The sequence below is a fragment of the Maniola jurtina genome, chromosome 1 (assembly GCF_905333055.1).
Source record: "Maniola jurtina chromosome 1, ilManJurt1.1, whole genome shotgun sequence".
NCBI lineage: Eukaryota > Metazoa > Arthropoda > Insecta > Lepidoptera > Nymphalidae > Maniola > Maniola jurtina.
In genome coordinates, this window is record NC_060029.1 from 8,957,370 (window position 1) to 8,977,543 (window position 20,174).

General features: G+C 39.1%; 2 protein-coding genes across 2 annotated transcripts in view; one reads left to right on the plus strand and one right to left on the minus strand.

Moving 5' to 3' along the window:
• Positions 1-3,532: 3,532 nt before the first annotated feature.
• LOC123870632 (collagen alpha-1(IV) chain) lies at positions 3,533-18,716 on the minus strand. Its single transcript, XM_045914012.1, has 12 exons — positions 18,505-18,716; positions 18,270-18,309; positions 14,311-14,604; positions 13,086-13,328; positions 12,298-12,519; positions 11,370-11,675; positions 10,690-11,157; positions 10,085-10,468; positions 9,374-9,830; positions 7,281-8,798; positions 5,668-6,899; positions 3,533-5,205 (listed from the first exon to the last, which is right to left on the minus strand). Exons 1-12 carry the CDS (start codon positions 18,714-18,716, stop codon positions 4,930-4,932), a joined length of 5,652 nt encoding a protein of 1,883 aa, XP_045769968.1. The 3' UTR covers positions 3,533-4,929.
• Positions 18,686-20,174, plus strand: part of LOC123870714 (collagen alpha-1(IV) chain-like) — a 43,108-nt gene continuing 41,619 nt past the window's right edge. Inside the window, exon 1 of the mRNA XM_045914129.1 lies at positions 18,686-18,807. Coding sequence (XP_045770085.1) covers positions 18,715-18,807 — 93 coding nt within the window. The 5' untranslated portion in view covers positions 18,686-18,714. The remainder of the gene's footprint in view (positions 18,808-20,174) is intronic.

The window sequence follows — 20,174 nt, forward strand, 5'->3', positions numbered from 1 at the left end:
ATTAATTAAAGTAATGACTAATTTGTGAGAATACTGATACTGGTAATGATACTGCCACTGTCGGAATCAGAATGCCATAAGCCTAAGTTGTCGTATTAGTTTACAAATTGCGAAAAACCAAATTAAATTTGAATTTCGCGGGCAGGCCGTCGTAGGCTTATCGACTAATTTGTGAGAATTAGTCGATACTAGAGCTAATTTCTTAAACTGGCCTAGCCCTTTCAAGTTAAGATTTTTATATAAACCTGTGAGGATGATACTGCCATTGGCGGAATTAAAGTGCCATAAGCCTACTTGTATACTACTAAGTGTATCGCGCAGATTTCAGGTCATGCTGTAGCATCAGGTCATGGTTACCATGTTTTTGTAAGTAATAGTATTGAATTAACAGCATACTAAATTTCGAATCGATCAAATTGGAACATACGCATATCCCTTCATCAACTACATAAGAGCTGATGATGTTCAAACCTACGGCATGTCGGAACCACCTATGACTCTAAAATGTTAAAAGCTACAGCTGTCACGGGTAACTTTAGAAACGTATCAAACGTAAGTCGATAATAACGATGGCGACCTTAGAATGGCGACGGTTATTTTAAACAAACAATATCTAGCTAAAAGCCCATTCACTCTTGAAACATCTGCTTTTACTAGGAATAAATACAGTAATTTTCTTTCAATTTTATATTCCAAAAGTCAGATTAAATAAATGTTCAAAAGCCTGATTAAAAAATATTTGCACATCCGTTGCATATTGCAGTGTTAGAAAAGTCCGATTAAAAAATGTTTGCAAATCAGTTGCAGACTAATGTTAACACGTATTTTGAACTTTACAACGTGTTCTAACTTCTGGCACGCGACCAGTCATTTCTGGGCGCCGCGGTATTGGTTTTTCCAAAGAGTATAGTTTTCCATTAATTTGTTAAACCTGTTATAACTCTATCCCCGGAAAGAAGCGAAAAGAAGTTAGTATCTTTCTGTAACGTAATCCCATACATATGACAGAAACCGAAATCTCACTGTGGGCGTTAACTATTTCGGTGTACCAACCAATCACAAACTGGTTTTCAAAAAAGATTCAAAATTCGATTCAAAAATGTTTTCATAAAGCATTCGAAATTCAATTCGAAAACATATTGTGGTTTGTAATTGGTAGGTGACCGAAAATGGTTAACGCCCACTGAGATTTTTGGCTGTCATTTGTATGGGATTACGTAACAGAGAGAGTCCTATATAATAATTTTTATCCGTGGATAGAGCATAGGGACCACCAAGCTGGCCCGCGATATCCACAATAGTAGCGGAGCGAAGATTGTTCAACAGACCATTCAGATTATATTATTCTAGTCGAGCTATAATTTATTAATTATTACCTAGGTACTACCTGTTATCAGTAACATCTAGTAAGCCATGATATTATTAGGACTACGTCTGGTCCTAAACCTTCTAAAAAGTTCATTATGTAGACAAGAACTAAGCTGGGTAAAACCATGGTCCTATATGTAGCATTCTTCTTTAGAAGATAGTTTTTGAAAATTCGCGTTTTTGGCGATAACTCTACAACTGCTTTTTAGATACTTAAGTACATAGGTATATTTTATAAGGCGGCAAAATTGAAATTGTTATAATTATTGATGCAGTTTTTGTTAAATCTGGGAAAAAAGAAACTTATTTGAAATTAATAACATGTTGATATGTTTTATAAATTATTTATTAAAATGACTTAAAATATTCAGAATAATATATCTATCTATGTAACATTAGTCTATCCTCTATCTACAATCGTGGCAGTGCTTAGGTATACCAATGGATTTATTACACTTTGTGAATACAAAACAAACTCAATAACTCAATATTATCAATATACCTACTTATTCGTAAGTACCTACCTTACGTTAATGTATTATTTCATTTTTATACAATTTAAGTTTAAATACATAGGTACCTAGGTAGTATTAAAATACCAATTAGATGAATGATTTGTACTAAGTACCTACTGTTAATATTATTATTATTATAGATATAACTTACTCTCACGCCCGGTTACAAAATAGATATATATAAAAGCCAAAGATAATCTAATATACTTACATATATAAAAATAAATAAACCTACATACACATTTACATAAATACATATTTGTACCGGGCGGAGGATTACGCCCCGGCAGGGGAGACCAAACGGCCGGGGGTCAGGGCGACAGGTTGAGAAAGCGGCGGACTATCCTAGCCGAGTCTAGCAAGACCGCTTTTTGCATCCTGGCTGCGAGCGAACTGCCACGGAACCCCAGTCGCCTCAGATGGTGAGCGAGGCTGACTGGGATCAACCCGTTTGCAGATATGACGATTGGGATGATTTCGGTGGACTCCACATGCCACATGTCGGAAACCTCGTGAGCCAGATCAAGATACTTGCGTTTTTTCTCCGTCTCAGCTCTCACGAGGTTCTCGTCATATGGAATGGTGATGTCCACCAAAAACACCCTCGACTGTGCCCGGTCCACCACCACAATGTCAGGCTTATTCGCTAGAATAGTCCTGTCTGTGATGATGGACCGGTCCCAATAGAGCCGGATTCCGTCGCGCTCGAGTACCGGCACCGGTGTGTACCTGTAATACGGCAACCTCTCATCCAGGAGACCGTACTTCAGAGCAAGCTCTTGGTGAAGGATTTTGGCTGCTTGGTTGTGTCTGTGCAGATACTCAGTGTTGGCAAGCGCCGAACATCCCGAAAGCACATGTCTGAGTGACTCGCCGGGATGGCGACAAGCTCGACAGATGTCGTGAGTGCCATCCTTCAGAATGTACTTTCGGTAGTTCCGCGTCTTAACCACCTGATCTTGTATCGCACAGACAAACCCTTCGGTTTCCCCGAAGAGGTCACCAAAGCGCAGCCATTGCACGGACGCTTTTTTATCTACGTGTGGCTCATTAAGAGCTTTAAAAAAGCGTCCGTGCAACTCCTTCTCCTTCCATACGGTCTCCCGGTCAGAGGTGCTAAGTACCACCGGTTTCTGCCACTCGGTTTTGGCTAAGGATAGTGGAGTGAGTCCTTTATCACATTCTATGACCTCTCTATGCATGGGGGACCCCCTCATCGTCTCAAAGTAGGTTCTGAGATTGGATATCTCCCGGTTATGCATGGTCTTGACGCTTAATACGCCTCGACCTCCACACTTCCGGGGGATATACAATCTCATCACAGACGATTTTGGATGGTGCATGCGATAGAGAGTCATAGTCGTGCGGACTTTTCTGTCCAGGGCGTCAAGTTCGGTCTGAGTCCAACTGAGCACGCCAAAGGTGTACATGAGGACGGGCATAACCCAGCCGTTATAAGCTCGGACCTTATTGGCGCCCGACAAATAACTTTTACAGATTTTTGTCAGACGGCCAAAAAAGGCCTCGCAAACAGACTATTATTATTTTTATTATTATCATTAAAATCAATTTTAGTTTTTATTACTGTTTAAGTATACCTAGGGAAAGTAGCTGTAGTTTATTGATTGCCCATATTAATACAACTTTTAAACTTAGCACAAAAGGAAAATGTTAGAGACATTAGATAAGTTGTGACTAGTGAAAATACATTAGGACTTAGATAGGTAGGTACAAATTAATCACTTTAATGAGAAAATACGAAATAAGCGATGCCTAGCAAACGTAAACGTAGTTTTGTACCTATTTCATTCGTTTAAAACAACAAAATAAGTACTTAAATGTACAAATAATTAAATAATCTAGAGTTTTTCAATATACCTACATGAATATTCTTATATACAGGTGACAGGTAAAACGTTACATCTCTTGTGTGGATTGTAGGGGAGGTCAAAATATAATATCTCATGACCCATAAAACCTTACGGTAAAAATCGACCATTTTTCGGCTTCCGTATCTCCAAGAAAAAGGAACCTATAAAGGATTACTTCGCTTACTATCGTGTCTGTCAAGGGTGTCAAAACCTATAGGGTATAACTACATATCTATGGGTATAACTTCCCGTTGACATAGGTAGGCATGTTTTATAGCACAAGTAAAGGAAAAAAATCCGAAACCCGTGAGTTTATAAGTAATATAAACAATTCCTAGTTTGAAAAACATAAAACAATCTTAACTCAAACGGACCATTTTCTCCCAAAGATATTTAAGTAGAGAGGGGCCATTTGACCCCCCCCTACAAACAACCCTTCAACTAGATTGTGACGTTTTACCGGTCACTCTGTAATCTGTATATTGAACCCTAGTTTATAGCTTTGGTGAATATTTAAAAAATCTAAGTAGGTTAGCTCTTAATCATGTATAAAATTACGTTAAGGTACACATCACGATGATTTATTCGTCGAGTCACGTCGATAAATCTCCACTTCAGTACAATTAGTAGGAGTAGGTAATAATTAATTTCACTGGTATTATGCATCCGTACTTTTATACTTACATCTAGATACACAATAGTGTGTTAGCCAAGTTCTAAAAAGAACAGCGCGGCGCACTGCACTCGGAAATGGCAGTGTGTATTATTTCGTCAAAGAAATAAGTCTAAAATCATTAGGTAAGTACACCATAAATGTAGGACACCTTCGAAATCATGATTTCCTAGTAAATTTTTGGTTTAATTCGATAATTTGATTAGTTTGTACTAATTATATTTCCTTACTCATAAAATTCTATATTACAAAGCTCACGAAATAGTGCTGCTTAGGTAAATGTTAAGTAGGTAGGCATACTATGTTTTACTTTATTATAATAGTTGGCAAAAAAACTATGCAAAAATGAGGTTTCAGATAATAATGTAATTTTACAGCTGAATTAAATGATTTATGTCCGGAATCAAACAAGTAACTTTGGAGGACACATGAGAAGAAAACCATTGCGACCTTAAATTATATTCGGAGTATTTTATCTATTAAAAGAATTGAATATTATCGATTAGTACGGCCGAGAACTGTCTGTATTTTTTATGCACACCGCACACCTAGATACTCGTTGCAAGAGTCTACCAGACTTCAGAGTTTCGCGTTCTGGCATCGCAAACTGTTTGTTGTCATCTATCGTTGTAAGCCAGAAACTAAGTCCGTTTGTGAAGTGATGACAGGTCCCACCTTCGCCGTTACATTCGATGAACGGTGTTGCTCGGAAGTCTTCAAGACACGAGCCAGGGCTAGCCAATGCCTGTCCGCCGCCTTGTCCTCCAGCTCCAATATGCTAAAACATTTTTATATAAAGTGAATCTGAGTTCTAAACTGAGTTCAGAAAATCTGACTTTTAATTTTTTTTTTTATTAATTATTCTTAATCTTAATTTTTAAGATTATTTTTGATCTTAACTTAATATTCCAACTATTTTATTGAGTATAGGTAACAAGGGGATGATGTCGTGATTTCGTCCGTGTGATTTAGGTTTTTAAAAATCCCAAAGGAACATTTTGATTTTTCGGCATAAGATGTAGTCATGTCAGTTCCCGGGACGCAAGCTGTGCCAAATAGAGGAGGCTCGTAATTTGGTCTACGTGATTTAGGTTTTTTTAAAAATTCGTGTACAGCTCTGTTAGCTGTACACGAAAAAAACGAACCGACACCAACCTATGGACAGTGACACTTTTGCATTTATGATAAAATTAAGTATGGAAGGAAGTATGGATTAAATAGAGACTTAGATTAAACTTACCATAACAAAACTGTATCCAATCCATAATGAATTCCATCCTTGTGGACAACTTGGAATATCTAGAGTTTGACTGTGAACCGCTATAACGTTGGCTGGAACTTCACAGACTACACATCTCGAAATATATGGAGCGATTTCTTGACCTTCTACTGGCATCATGAGAACAGGCTGATTCGTTGATAACCAATAGCTCCGGTCATTGCGACTGGCATAATGGCACACATTGTTAAGATCACAGAACAAGAAGGGCATGGTGCTAAATTGTCTAACACATGAACCTGCAAAGCCCAAGTCTTGATTATGTGCTTTTTCATCACCATCGATGTACAGAAGAGAATATCCATCCCATAGCTTAACATGGCCGGGTTCACATTGAGGTATAATCTCAGTTTGACTGTGTCGAACTAGTAAAATTCCTGTCAGGTAATCTGTATTCGTACAGGGTGCTCCTGGAGTACCAGGCATGCCTTGTCGTCCAGTAAGTCCTATATCACCTCTTTCACCTTGTAAGCCTTGTAATCCTCGAGGTCCTGGAGGACCGGGAGGACCTATGGGTCCTGGTAGTCCTGCATCACCCTTCATTCCCGGACTACCGTCTAAGCCCTTAGCACCTGGGGCACCGTCACGCCCTGGAATTCCAGCTAAGCCAGGTGGACCCTGAGGTCCTCGTTCTCCTTTATCGCCATACACGATAGCAGCTGCTTCACCTTTGTCACCTTTCTGGCCAAATAAACCTGGTGATCCTATACGTCCTTGGTAGCCTCGATCTCCTTTCTCACCTTGATCACCTTTTTCTCCGGGTTGTCCTACAAGACCATCAAAACCACGTTCTCCTTTATCACCCTTTTGCCCTTGCTGCCCATTAATACCTGGAGGACCTGGTTCCCCTTTAGCTCCAGGTAAACCAAAACCTGTTGCTCCTTTGTCACCCTTTTCACCTCTCAGGCCCATTACTCCCTGCTGTCCTGGAGCTCCTGGATTTCCATCAAAACCGGGTGGTCCTGCAATTCCTTCACGTCCTTGATCTCCTTTTTCTCCTTGCATGCCAGGAGATCCTGGTATTCCTGGCCGTCCTGTTTGTCCTGGAAGGCCTGTCAAGCCTTGGTCTCCCTTTTCCCCAGGCGCACCCGGTAATCCGGGTCTACCATGCTTACCTGGTAATCCAGGTAAACCCTTTTCGCCTTTAATTGTAAGACCAGGCCGTCCTGCAGGGCCAGATGGTCCTCTATCACCTAGAAAAATATAATAATTAGGTAAGTAGGGCTATTTCAAATAAGTATATAAAATCAGGCGCAGATAAGTAATTCAACAAATCTATCTCTCAATATTCATGCGTGCAACCCAATAATTAATTAATGTAACATTTACGTATGTTTTTATTTTAATTACGTACATAATTTCCATTTTGAATAATATAGGTTTAATATAGGGCAACAATTTTTGAAATCAGATGAGAGGTTTCGGAGATTGCCTCTTACATCCAAACTTACAAACTTTACTTCTTTACACTATTATCATAGTGTAGCTATCGTAAATAAGCAACTGAGCATAAGTTGTAAAAGGCTCGTCAACAATTTTCAAATCTAATAATAATGCGAGAACATGATGATTACCTTTCATTCCGATCTGGCCATATCGACCCATTTCTCCTTTAACCCCAGCATAGCCACGTTCCCCTTTTTCTCCTTGTAATCCTTGAAGTCCTTCGTCACCCCTATCACCTTTTTCACCTTGAAGTCCTGGTATACCAGGAGGTCCGATGTCACCTCTTTCTCCTTTAATATTTATAGATAGACCAGGTAATCCCCGATCTCCTTTATCTCCAGTGAATCCTACAGGCCCTGTTAAACCTGGAGCGCCCTGTGTTCCACGATCACCTTTTAATCCATCTAAGCCATCACGTCCAGGGATACCTCTATCGCCTCGGTCTCCTTTTTCACCGTCAAATCCAGGCAGACCCCTCTCGCCAGCTGCGCCCGGAATACCATCTAAACCAGGAGTGCCCGGTGGGCCAGCTTCTCCGTTAATCCCCCTTTCTCCTTTTGGTCCAGTTGGTCCCTGCATTCCTTTATCACCTTTGGGCCCCATGTCACCTTTAGCACCATCGAACCCGGGTAGACCTGCGTCACCCTTCGGACCGGGAGCTCCGGGCAACCCGTATCCTGGTTGGCCGTATTCACCTTTGTCTCCCTTTTCGCCATCCCTGCCAGGCATACCATCTAATCCTCTTAAGCCATCGAACCCACGTTCTCCTCTTTGACCCTTTTCTCCTGCAAATCCAGGTTCTCCTTTTGGTCCCCTTGGACCTGGCAAACCCATATTTCCTTTATCTCCTATAGGGCCGGTTCTGCCAGGGTTTCCAGGTGGGCCTTGATAGCCTTGGTCCCCTTTTAATCCAGGGAGGCCTGCTGGTCCTAAAGGACCATCAAAACCACGTTCCCCAGGCTGTCCAGGATAACCTCTTTCGCCTTTTTCACCCCTTTCACCTTGGCTTCCATCAACCCCAGGCTGTCCTGCTAAACCTGGATTTCCACGTGGGCCTGGGAAACCCCTTGGACCATCTGGTCCTTGCACCCCCGGTTCACCCTTAGGTCCAGGTAACCCAATAACTCCCGGCTTACCGGGTATTCCTTGATAACCCTGTTGTCCTTTCGGTCCGTCTCTTCCAGGTAAACCAGGTGAACCCGAAAATCCGTGAGGACCAATTGGGCCAGGCTCTCCTTTTTGACCTGGAGGTCCGGAGAAGCCCCGTTGTCCAACAAAGCCCATATCTCCTTTTTCTCCATGTAAACCAATAGGTCCTGGAGGCCCATCATTGCCAGGAATTCCAGGTGTACCTCTAGGTCCTGCATTTCCTTTATCGCCTTTTAATCCAGCTGGCCCTGGGGGTCCTGGCATAGATGGTCCTATTTCACCTTTATCACCTTTGAAGCCAGGTATTCCTGGAAAACCTCTTGGCCCTGTTTCGCCTGCAGTTCCTGGGAATCCCATTGCTCCTAGGTCTCCTTTGTCACCTTTAGGGCCTGGTGGGCCTCGTGGGCCAACTGGTCCTGCTCGTCCAGTAATACCTTTTTGCCCCTTTTCTCCAGTTAAACCCATTTGACCTGGTTCACCTTTTTGACCGGGCATACCTAAATAAAAATATTTTTTAAATATTAAAATCTCAATGGTTTTAAAATAATGGAGGTTTACGAAAAGTTTCTATTAAGTATATTAAAACAGCTATCATGGAGTTTTAGCAACTATACTTGGTTCAAATTGTACTGAGAGTATTAGTAGTCATTATAATTAAGCAAATGTTTTAGAATATTATATTAATAATAATATACAATATGTATAGCAATATTAGTCGCGTTTTGAACGTGAAGTGAATTCTAAATCGTTGAACTATTGATCATGACATATTTCAAGAAAAGTTTTGAAGGAAATTTAGCTGTCTTATGGCCGGTTTTCTATCGACAAACAACTTTTATCTGAGGAATAAATTTGAGGGTTTGACAGTTTTGCATAGGAAATCTGTCAATACGTCAAATTTATTCCTCAGATAAAAGTTCGCGTCAAAGTAAAAAAAAAGTCAAGCGTTTGCCTATAATGAATTAAAAAAAAGTTATTTGACGATTGAAAAACCGGCCCTTAGTCAAAAAAGATTGTTTAACGCTATAAATGAATAAGTGCAATATTTGTATGAAATAAAAATTGTTTATACCTATAGGCCCCTGAGGGCCAGGTGCTCCAGGATTTCCTTTATCTCCTTTGGTTCGTTCTTTTAATTCGAGAGGGCACTGTCCTGGTTCACCTTTAAGCCCGGATCTTCCTTCATACCCTTTATCACCTTTCTCGCCTTCTTCACCTATTTCGCCTTTTTCGCCTTTTAGCGAAGTTCCCTTTGCCCCCGGGGTGCCAGGTGTACCATCAGATCCAGGGATACCATCTAAACCAGGTGGTCCCATTCTACCCATGTCGCCTTTCTGTCCGGGCATACCATTGAGCCCACGATCTCCAGTTGGGCCATCGATACCTCTTTCACCTTTAGGACCCATGACACCCTTTTCACCCGGTGCACCTCTTTCTCCTGGAGGTCCTTTTACTAAATTAGATGGAATAATTGCATCAGCTCCCCTTTCTCCTTCTGGTCCCATTGGTCCCTCATCGCCTCGTTCACCCTAGATATAATTTTTAAAAATGTAAAGAATATAATTAATTTGTTTAAAACTAAAAACAAAACAAAAAGCTAGCTGATCCGCCATACATTTTCTGATTTTTTTAATCCTTTGTAAGAAACTAATCAGTTAAGAAAACTTCACCTCCCTTTCCCACCTTCGTACAGCTACTGCTTTCAATCTCTCTCATTATATTATTGGAACACCAAGGGTTATCTACTATTATAATCGCGTCAAAAAAAAAACAAGGTACGTACCGGTGCACCAGCCGTTCCTGGCAGACCATTGATACCATCAGATCCCCTTTCGCCACGTAGTCCAACTGGGCCTTGCGGCCCACGTTCTCCGCGTGGTCCAGTCAGTCCATCGTCGCCACGATCCCCCTTTGCACCAGGGGCACCAGGCCAACATTCATTACAACGTCCACCAAGATCTCCTTTCGGGCCGGGGGTACCAGGCACACCATCATAGCCTGGACTTCCCTTTTCACCCTTTTCTCCTGCTGGTCCCATTTCACCTGGCATTCCAGGTGTACCTAAAGTGGAATTTCCAGGAACACCTCGTAAACCTTGATATCCTCTTTCACCCTTCTGACCTTTGTCGCCTGGGAGGCCTGGCATGCCATTATTCCCTCTGTCTCCCTGAAATTATAATGCGTAAATGATTTATTTTTGAAGCATGTAGATATGTATAATTTTATACATACAAATACAAATTTAAATATATATTATTTGGGTTATTATGTTACTAAATACGTCTCACTTTTTTTTTTAATGTACTTTATTATTATATTGACGCTTACGAAACTTCTCCATTAGAAATGAGAAAAGTAATTTATAAAAAAAGTAATGAATAGACTTACAGGTATCGAAATACCATCTTCTCCTTTTGGTCCCCTAGGCCCTTGCGGTCCGGTAGGTCCATCGTAACCTTTTACTCCAATTTCTCCAGGTAAACCGTTAAGACCAGGTTCTCCCTTCTCTCCTTTCGGACCTGTCGGACCTTCAGTACCAGGTGTTCCAGGTTCACCTGGACCACCGCGTTGTCCCATGGGTCCTGGTTGTCCACTGTCTCCGGGTCTACCATCTGTTCCTGGTGGACCAGCGGGTCCCGGGTAACCTCTCGGTCCTTGTGGTCCAGGAGGTCCACGCGATCCTGCTCGGCCACCAGGAGGACCAGGCACACCTTTTAAACCTGGGTAACCAGGTGTTCCATCTTTGCCAGGTTCTCCTTTCAATCCAGGTCTGCCAGGAAGACCAGCTAGACCGTCGTAACCTCTATCTCCTTTCTGTCCCATAGGTCCTGTAGGACCATACATTCCATCGCGACCCTGTTACAGAAAATAGAAGATGCTTAGATTATAAAAAAAAAAAAAACCTAAAAACTTTTAAGCAACCTCACTTAATTCACATCTTTATTTTTAAACATTAATGAAAATGACACTCGGATTTCGGAATAAAATCTTTGAAAGTTCAATATTTACTAATTAATTCTATTGAAAAATGTATTAATGCTTTTTGAATATAGTAGGTAAATATTTACTCTTTCTCCTGGGTTTCCCCTAAGGCCTTTTTCTCCTTTAATACCCATTTGTCCAGATAATCCAGGTTCTCCCATAGGTCCGGTGTCTCCCTTTTCACCCATTCTACCCGGTTCACCTTTTTCTCCTTTTGGTCCCATATCCCCTTGGACTCCTTTGATAGCACCCTTGCTGTCTGTAGAAGGTAATGTAATTCCTGGACAAGCTGGCCCTCGATCACCCCTGTCTCCTCTATCTCCTTTATCTCCTGGAATTGATTGCCCTGCCGATCCTTTGGCACCCTTGTCGCCTTTAGGCCCGAAGGGGCCCTGTAATGCAGAAACAAGTTTAGTATGGACTAAGACTGCAAAAAAACTTTGTGAAATTTCCGTATTTCTATTTTCTACACCTTACATCTATCTTGTGAGTTGTGACTGTAATATTGTAACTATTTAAATTTCGGTTTTAACTTTTTCGCTCAAAAAATAACAAACTAAGGACCGCGGGCCAAACACGCAGCATAATTGGTCCACCATATTTCTTGATAAATGCCTACCTTATAATGTAGATCATACAAACAAAATGAAATGTAAAAGCTTTTCTCATTGAAAATGATTTTTTTACGTAATATGAGCTAGATATGCCTTGGCCCTTTGCACTTAGTGAAGGAATCAGTGTGACCCTTATTTTAATAAATTTTGAGACCCCTGACCTAGCTAAACCTAACTTTTCCTTGATACAAAAAAATGTTTACCGCTCAATCAAATTATTTACATCTTTAATTTGTTGAACGTTACAAATGTGCTGTATAAGTTTTGTGGTATTGACTTGGTATTTATATATACTCATTTGAAGTACATTTTCATGTGCCATAAAAAAATTTCCTCTGTTAATATCAAGTTACTTAGGTTTATGGTATTTAGTATTATTATAAGTTAGCAAAGTTCTTACCAACGGTCCAGTATTTCCTTTAGGACCAGGTAACCCTGCAGGACCCGTTGGACCAACAGGACCCTGAGGGCCTTGCATACCATCAGCCCCTGGTTCTCCTTTTTGTCCCTTTGAAAACCGTCCAATATGAGCTGCTTCTCCTTTATCACCTTTGTCTCCTTTTGAACCAGGAATACCACGAGGACCTTGTGGCCCTTTAGGTCCCATTAATCCAGGTTCTCCCTGAAAGCCACATAATATTATATTATCATATACAAATGTGTAAAACTAAATGTGTGACTCGTTAATACAAGTTATTTTGGCAGCGCTCAGTAGGTACGACGAAAACATAGTTATTTTAAAACCATATTTGAAAAAATAGGCACCGATTACGAAAAAAGCACTTATCCGGTTTACAATTTTTATAAAGAAATCATAATCTTGCAAATTGCGAACTCCACAAATTTGGAGACAAGTGTTTATTGTAGGTACAATGGAGTTATAATAAAATTATTTATTTATACTTGCGGGCACTATAAGTAATGAGAACAAAAGGTACGATTTTGAGTATTATATGTATGCGATTATTCTTCTTATCTTTACAAACGATGATCATCTAATCATTCAATCATTATAATTTTGGCTTCGCTGGGCGCTGACAAAAATGTTGCATGTATGATGTACATACTATGCGAGTACAGCCGGAACAATCTATGCTTACAATGCTGTACCTATCGTTGTTTCGGCCACTAACTTCAATGATACAAGCCTGTAATATGCATAACACCGCAAAATGATTTTTAACTTACATCCGTGCCATTACATCCATCTCTACCAGGCATTCCAGGAAACCCGGGTTCACCTTGCGGGCCTGGGGGACCCGTCAATCCGATAAAACCTTGTGCTCCTGGTTTTCCCCGTTCTCCTTTTGGTCCTCTTGGACCTTGTGGGCCCACGTGACCTTTCTGTCCTTTCGGACCTTGCGGTCCTTCTGGTCCTTCATGTCCGGGAAGACCTTGCAGTCCTTGAGGTCCAGGTGAGCCAGGAAATCCCTATTTTAACAAAATTCGTACTTAAAATGAAAGGTCTCAAATGTTATTAGATTTAAATAATATTTTTTTTCTATATACCTACCAATTTTAAAGTTAAGAATCGATAGAATAGGTAAGATGATAGGAGGAACTTGTGTTTTATAAAAGCTAAAAAGAATCTTCGAGCTTAAAAAGCTTAGTTACTCTTAACAATTCCTATTAAATTATTTATAATATTTATAATAATTATTTATAATAAGTAAAGAAAACCTAGTAACTGAACAATCACTTTGACCTGACTACCGGGTAGGGACCAATAGTGTTTGGCAGTTATGTGTGTGCCTTTATCGATTCCCTTACAATTGCCAAACTACTCATTCTATTTTGGTAAATGGCGTCGTTACTTCTTAGCTTCATCCGTTTCGCGTATCACGGTATATTATGACGTATTGACAAATTCAATATGGCGGATATGACTAACAAAAATACAAGACTAAAAACTAAAAAACTAAAGTTTAGTATCTTAAAGATCTCATTGTGTAGATTAAAAAATATGCAATTTATGTGTTAAAGCTTGAAATATAAACTTTATTTTTATGGTGGGGTTTTTAAGGGTACTAATTATTTTACATGCCTTAAAATTGCATTCGGTTTTCATAAATAACATATCGTTGAATTCGTAAAGGCGTTCTACATGTCCATATGACGTTATAAAAAATTCAATATGGCGAATATGACAAACAAAAATACGACTGGAAAAAATAAACTTGACAAATGGTTCCATTTTGGTATTCATTCATGAATACTGAATTGAGAAATTCCTCTATCTTTGAAGGTCATTTAAAAATCTCGTATAGATTCGGGAAATATATCATTTACAAATAACAGAGAATAACTAAGAGCGCCAGCTCGCCAACTAACTGGTCCACCAGTTAGGCGAGTTCGTAATATTAAGGACCTTGTAGAATTTATATGAATAAATAAATTTAAAAAAAAAACTTACTCGGTTACCCTTCTCGGCGAAGCATTTTGGCACACAGCAACCGGGTGCCGTGCAGTTGCGATCAAATGCCGTTGTCCGCCTTCTTGTTTCGGGATCGTAGACAGCAAAGTTTTGGCCAAAACTCGGAGGTTGACGTTGTGGCGGTTGTGGTTCTGGGGGGAGCGACGGCGGCGGCGATACGGGCAAGTCCGGCCTCCTCGACAAGCCGCGATAGTATGTGTTCTCATCTACGGGCGGATCGTATTCGTTCTGCGACATCCAGTCGGACCACGGGCTGTTCCATCCATCTTGTTGCTAAAGGAGCAAAAAGTTTTTAAGTCTGTCTCGCTTTAATTGAAACTAAAGTCAAAGCAAAGTCAAAGTGCGCTCTATAGATTTCGACCTTAGAATGAGAACTTGAGAAGGGTTTAGTAATTAGTTAGGTCATAGACTGCCACGCTGGTCCGGTGCGGATTGGTGGACTTCACACGGTTTCGAGAACATTACGGGGAACTCTCAGTAATGCGGGTTTCCTCACGATGTCTTCCTTCACCGTTAAAACAAGTGATATTTGATTGTTTAAAACGCACATATCTCCAAAATGTTAGAAGAGCACGCGCGGGATCAAACCTTCCAAATACAAGGCCACGTTTTAACCACTAGGCTCAGGCTGTCACCACTATAAAATATATACTAACTACTAATTCTAAATTTATGATACTTAAGAATAAAACAAAAGCTAACTTTTTCAATAAGGTTTTGATTTACTGAAGGTAAATTACTGCAACTAACTGATGCCCGCGACTTCGTCCGCGTGGATTTAAGTTTTTAAAAATGATGTGGGAACGCTGATTTTCTGGGATAAAAAGTTGCTTATGTCACTCTCGGTCTTTAACTAAGTATAACTACCCATGCAAAAAATCACGTCGATCTGTTGCTTTGTTGCGACGTGATTAAAGGACAAACCAACAACAAACAAACATACCATTGTTTTGCCAGAATCAAACCTGTTACTAATAGGGAAGAAATGTAAGTAAAATCGATAAAAAAAGTTGATCCCCGAAAAATCCTTAATTTTTTCAGGTTATAAACTATCCTGTATTTTTAGGGTTCCGTACCTCAAAAGGAAAAACGGAACCCTTATAGGATCACTTTGTTGTCTGTCTGTCCGTCGTGTCTGTCAAGAAACCTATAGGGTACTTCCCGTTGACCTAGAATTATGAAAGGTAGGTAGGTAGGTCTTATAGCACAAGTACAGGAATAAATCTGAAAACCGCGAATTTGTGGTTACATCATTTAAAAGAAAATTAAAATGTGTTTCAAAATAAGATAACCATACCAAGTGGGGTATCATATGAAAGGGCTTTACCTGTACATCCTAAAACGGATTTTTATTTATTTTTATGTATAGCAGTTTTTGATTTATCGAGCAACATGTTGAAAAAATTACCCGAGTACGGAATCCTCAGTGCGCGAGTCTGACTCGCACTTGGCCGGTTTTTTTTTAATATATTAACCCAGGGTATCAGCTAACACTGTACCAAATATTCGAATCCGTTCAGCAATTTTTGCGTGGTGCGCGCACATACAGACAAACAGACAGACAAACAAAAATTATTAAAAAGTTCTAGCATCTTTATCGATAATAATGTTTCCTCCAATTGAAATTTTCAAAATATATTTAATGTACAGAAACGGTTAAGTTACTGTTTTATTATCATATGTAAGTGTAGATTTTCTAAAATAAATTTTGTATTTTCAAAAATGACATGTCTAATTGGTGAACATAATTTGATACTACCTACCTACTTATTAATATGGATTGGCATCACTTTATTAGGTATAGTATGTGCCAAATAGTGTCTGTAGTAGGTAGATACCCGATATCGTGCTGTGAATGCATTTTGCTCGTAAGATGATACCATGCACTGCGATGTGCCATACGTATATAATTAAACTTACTTAGTTTAAGTATTTTTAGGGTTCCGTACCTCAAAAGGACAAACGGAACCCTTATAGGATCACTTTGTTGTCTGTCTGTCTGTCCGTCCGTCCGTCCGTCTCTATCAAGAAAACCTATAGGGTACTTCCCGTTGACCTAGAATCATGAAAGGCAAGTAGATAGCTACATAGCACAAGTAAAGGAATAAATCCGTAAACCGTGAATTTTTGGGTACATTATTTAAAAAAATAAGTAAAATGTGTTTAAATTTTCAAAGTAAGACAGCTACACCAAGTGGGGTTTAATATGAAAGGGCTTTACCTGTAGGTATGTTCTAAAACAGATTTTTATTTATTTTTACACATAATAGTTTTTGATTTATAGTGCAAAATGTCGAAAAAAATACCCGAATACGGAACCCTCGGAGCGCGAGTCTGACTCGCACTTGGCCGGTGTTTTTATACCTAGTCTAATCTAATTCATTCAATATTAGGTAGATAGGTATTTTAAATTACACGTATTTTATCACAAGCAGTTTGTACGTTCTACGTTCTATTATTATAAATTATAATTTATAATATTTATTATTATTAATTATTAATATTTATATTATAATATTATTATTATGTAAGTACCTAACTTTGATAGCCTTATTTGTATTTTAAGTAAATAAATATCACTTACTTTAACAGTGAAAATATCCAAAAAATAAATTCAAAATATTTTAGATGGATTCATGGACAGGCCGTGAAATTGGTAGGTATAGGTAACAGATAGTCTAAAATACTCATTTTCGCATTTAAGTATAATATAAGTACCAACTTATGCATATCATAAAAACATAGCTGGAAAGTTCTATTCTGTTTCAGACATGTAATTAAAAAGTAGATATCTACCTACTTAGTACCGACCTATAATAATTTTATGATTTAAAATTTTCCGCTTTACAAAGTTTCGGCATGGTTTGGGAGGAATTGTATGATTTTAGTTTTGACATTTTTACCCATCTGCGGCTAAGCCAAAAGGAAGTGTTATGATTTTAGCAGTCTACGTATGTAAGTATGTATGTACATATGTATGTATGTATCTTTGTATCCAGATTCTGGCGTAGATGCGTAAACTACTGGGCCGATTTTGATGAATGAGGTGTCAATTGATACGTTTTAAGGGTCCGGGTGACACAGGCTATATTTAATACGAAAAAAAATTACCTTACTAAATTAAAATAGGTAGGTAGTTCACATTTAAATACTTAGGTATTAGAAAAATTAGGCATTTTAAACCAATAAAAAACAATAAACTCTACATAAGTTTTATGATAGTGTTTTAACTAACTATACTTCAAGAAAACATCTAAGTAAATAATATTTTTTAAATACATAAGTTGTAGATTATTATTAATTCAATAAACTAATAAAAAACTATAAACTCTACATAAGTTTAATAATTTTTATGATAGTGTTTATACTATACTTCAAGAAAACATCTAAAAAAATTTTTTAAAATACATAATAAGTTGTAGATTATTATTAATTCAATAAACCTACCTACTACATTATTTAATCTACGGACTTTAATTTACTATATCAATTTATCACGCAAAAATATAGATTTGCTTTGTTCCTATTATAATTATTATATTTGTTAACTATTTTATAGTGACGGTTTGCGCAATGACGACATTTAACATCCGAGTGATAAACTTTGTCGGTTTCACGTATGAACATTATGTTACACTAAAGATACATCTGAAGAAATAGATTGGAAATAATATTCCGTTTCCCTAATAATTTATATACATAATTATGTATTGTGAGACTTATAGCTGCAATATAATATAGACTGACCGGCGCAGTTCGCATTTTGAAGAAATGCAAAAGGACGAATTTAAGCAGACGGACCAGTCCGCTCGCATGCCCTTTCCGCGTCCCGGCGCTCCCCAATTCCAGCAAGGTTTTTATCGAAAATCTATCAACCTACCTATAACATCATTCGATGATTGTTTTAATATTTGATGTTTAAAAATAAAATAACTCACCGGATTCACTACACTAATCGACGCCAAAGCAGCCACCAACCTGTAAAAAAATCACAAAATATCAATTTGATTAATTTATTTTTGAATCAATTACCTATTTATACCAACAATAATAAAATTGAAAAGAAATACTATTTTTATAATTAGGTTCATAAACATACTAACGAAAGATATAATATTGCACCAAAAAAGATTTTCTCAAGAATAGGTAGTTAGTATAAATATCGAAGCTTACCAAAGTACGTGGTCTGCCATGGCCCGGAGCGCGCGGCGCTTGTGTCCCGTGCGCGCGCGCCGTTTATGTCGGGATACTAAGGAAAGAGGAGACCTCGGGCGGCGGCCTGCGCGCCCCCGCCCCGCGGCGCGAGAGACGGCGGCGCGGGAGTAGCTGCGGGCCCCGGCCGCCGGCGCGAGGGCGCGCGGCCAGTAGTAGTGCGGCGCAGCCATGTCGGGTCCGGCGCGCGCGCGCCTCCCTGCGCTCCACCTCGTGCCGGCCGCCCTTCTGCTGTTCCAATGGATCTCATCACCAGTTTCTGCGGTAAGTAGGCTTCTTCACTAGACCACATCCAGGCCTTACAATTTTGTATCTCATCTTCATTGAAAAGACTTCAACGGGTTCACTGCTTTCGCACCGTACTATTAAAAGTTGAACGTCTGTAAAAATAACAAAAACTTACGTTCGTGTAAATTATAGATCTATGAAAACTCGTAGGAAAACCATAAAAATTTTCGGTCTGTAATATTTTCTTGTTACTTTAAGCAATAATTTACTGTCGGCACGTAATCATTGTGTCTAGATAATGAAGGGGAGACCGTAGCGTGTACCCTACCTAGGATAGGATATGATAAGAGTCAAGCTTGACATAGGAATTGGGATAGGATATCCACCTAGCGTAAAACAAAATTGCAATCCCGTTTGTCTGCTTGCCAATTCGCTAATAACTTCTAAGCTTTTTGTGAATTTCCATGCAGTTTTAAGTTATTCATTTAATTTTTAACATTTCACAAATAATACTAATAATATTTAACACTTTCATGTATATTTCACACTAGATGATGCCCGGGACTTCTTCCGTGAGAAATCAGGTTTTTCAAAAACCCCGTGGGAACTCTTTAATTTAATGGAATAAAAGTAGCCTATGCCCGTCCCCGGCATGCAAGTTATCTCTGTATCAAACAGATGATAACCGCAACTTCGTTGATATGTATTTAAACTTTTTGAAAAATCCGTGGAAACTCTTTGATTTCTGGGATAAAAAATAGCCTATGTCCTTCCCTGGGATGCAAGTTATCTCTGTACTCATCAAAATCTGTTAAGCAGAGAGACCGTAAAAAGCTAGCAGAGTAAGAGACAGGCAGAAATACTTTCCCATTTATAATATTAGTATGTAAATATAGGTAAAACTAGTGTTTTGCTCGGTGCGCGAGCTGCTAAAGCAGCTCGCGTGACGTGGTTGGGTTAACTTTATTATACTAAACCAAATTTATTTATTAAGATACAAAATTCACCGCGAAAACACCATAAAACGACACCCATAACGATTTTTTTCTTAAAAAATGCATGTCCGCCATCTTGGATTTCAAAATAAATGTCATTATCATAATCAGCACCCTACAAAACCCTGAAAACGACATTCACATTATTATTTGTAAAAACAGGGTAGTTGAGGTTAATAAAGTAGGGTGCGTGGGTGCGCGGACCACTAAAGTGGTCCGCGAGCATGCAGAGTTTGTTCCACCGAGTAGACCTTCGGACCCTAATCATCTTTTGCCAAGAAACCACTTTTCCATCTTTTATATTCTCCGAGATAGACACCGACGAAATTTGTACGGCGGCCATCTTGTTTTTCCAAAATTTTCCACTTTTTCTATTAATCGTTTACTACATTCTTTAAAGATTGCGAG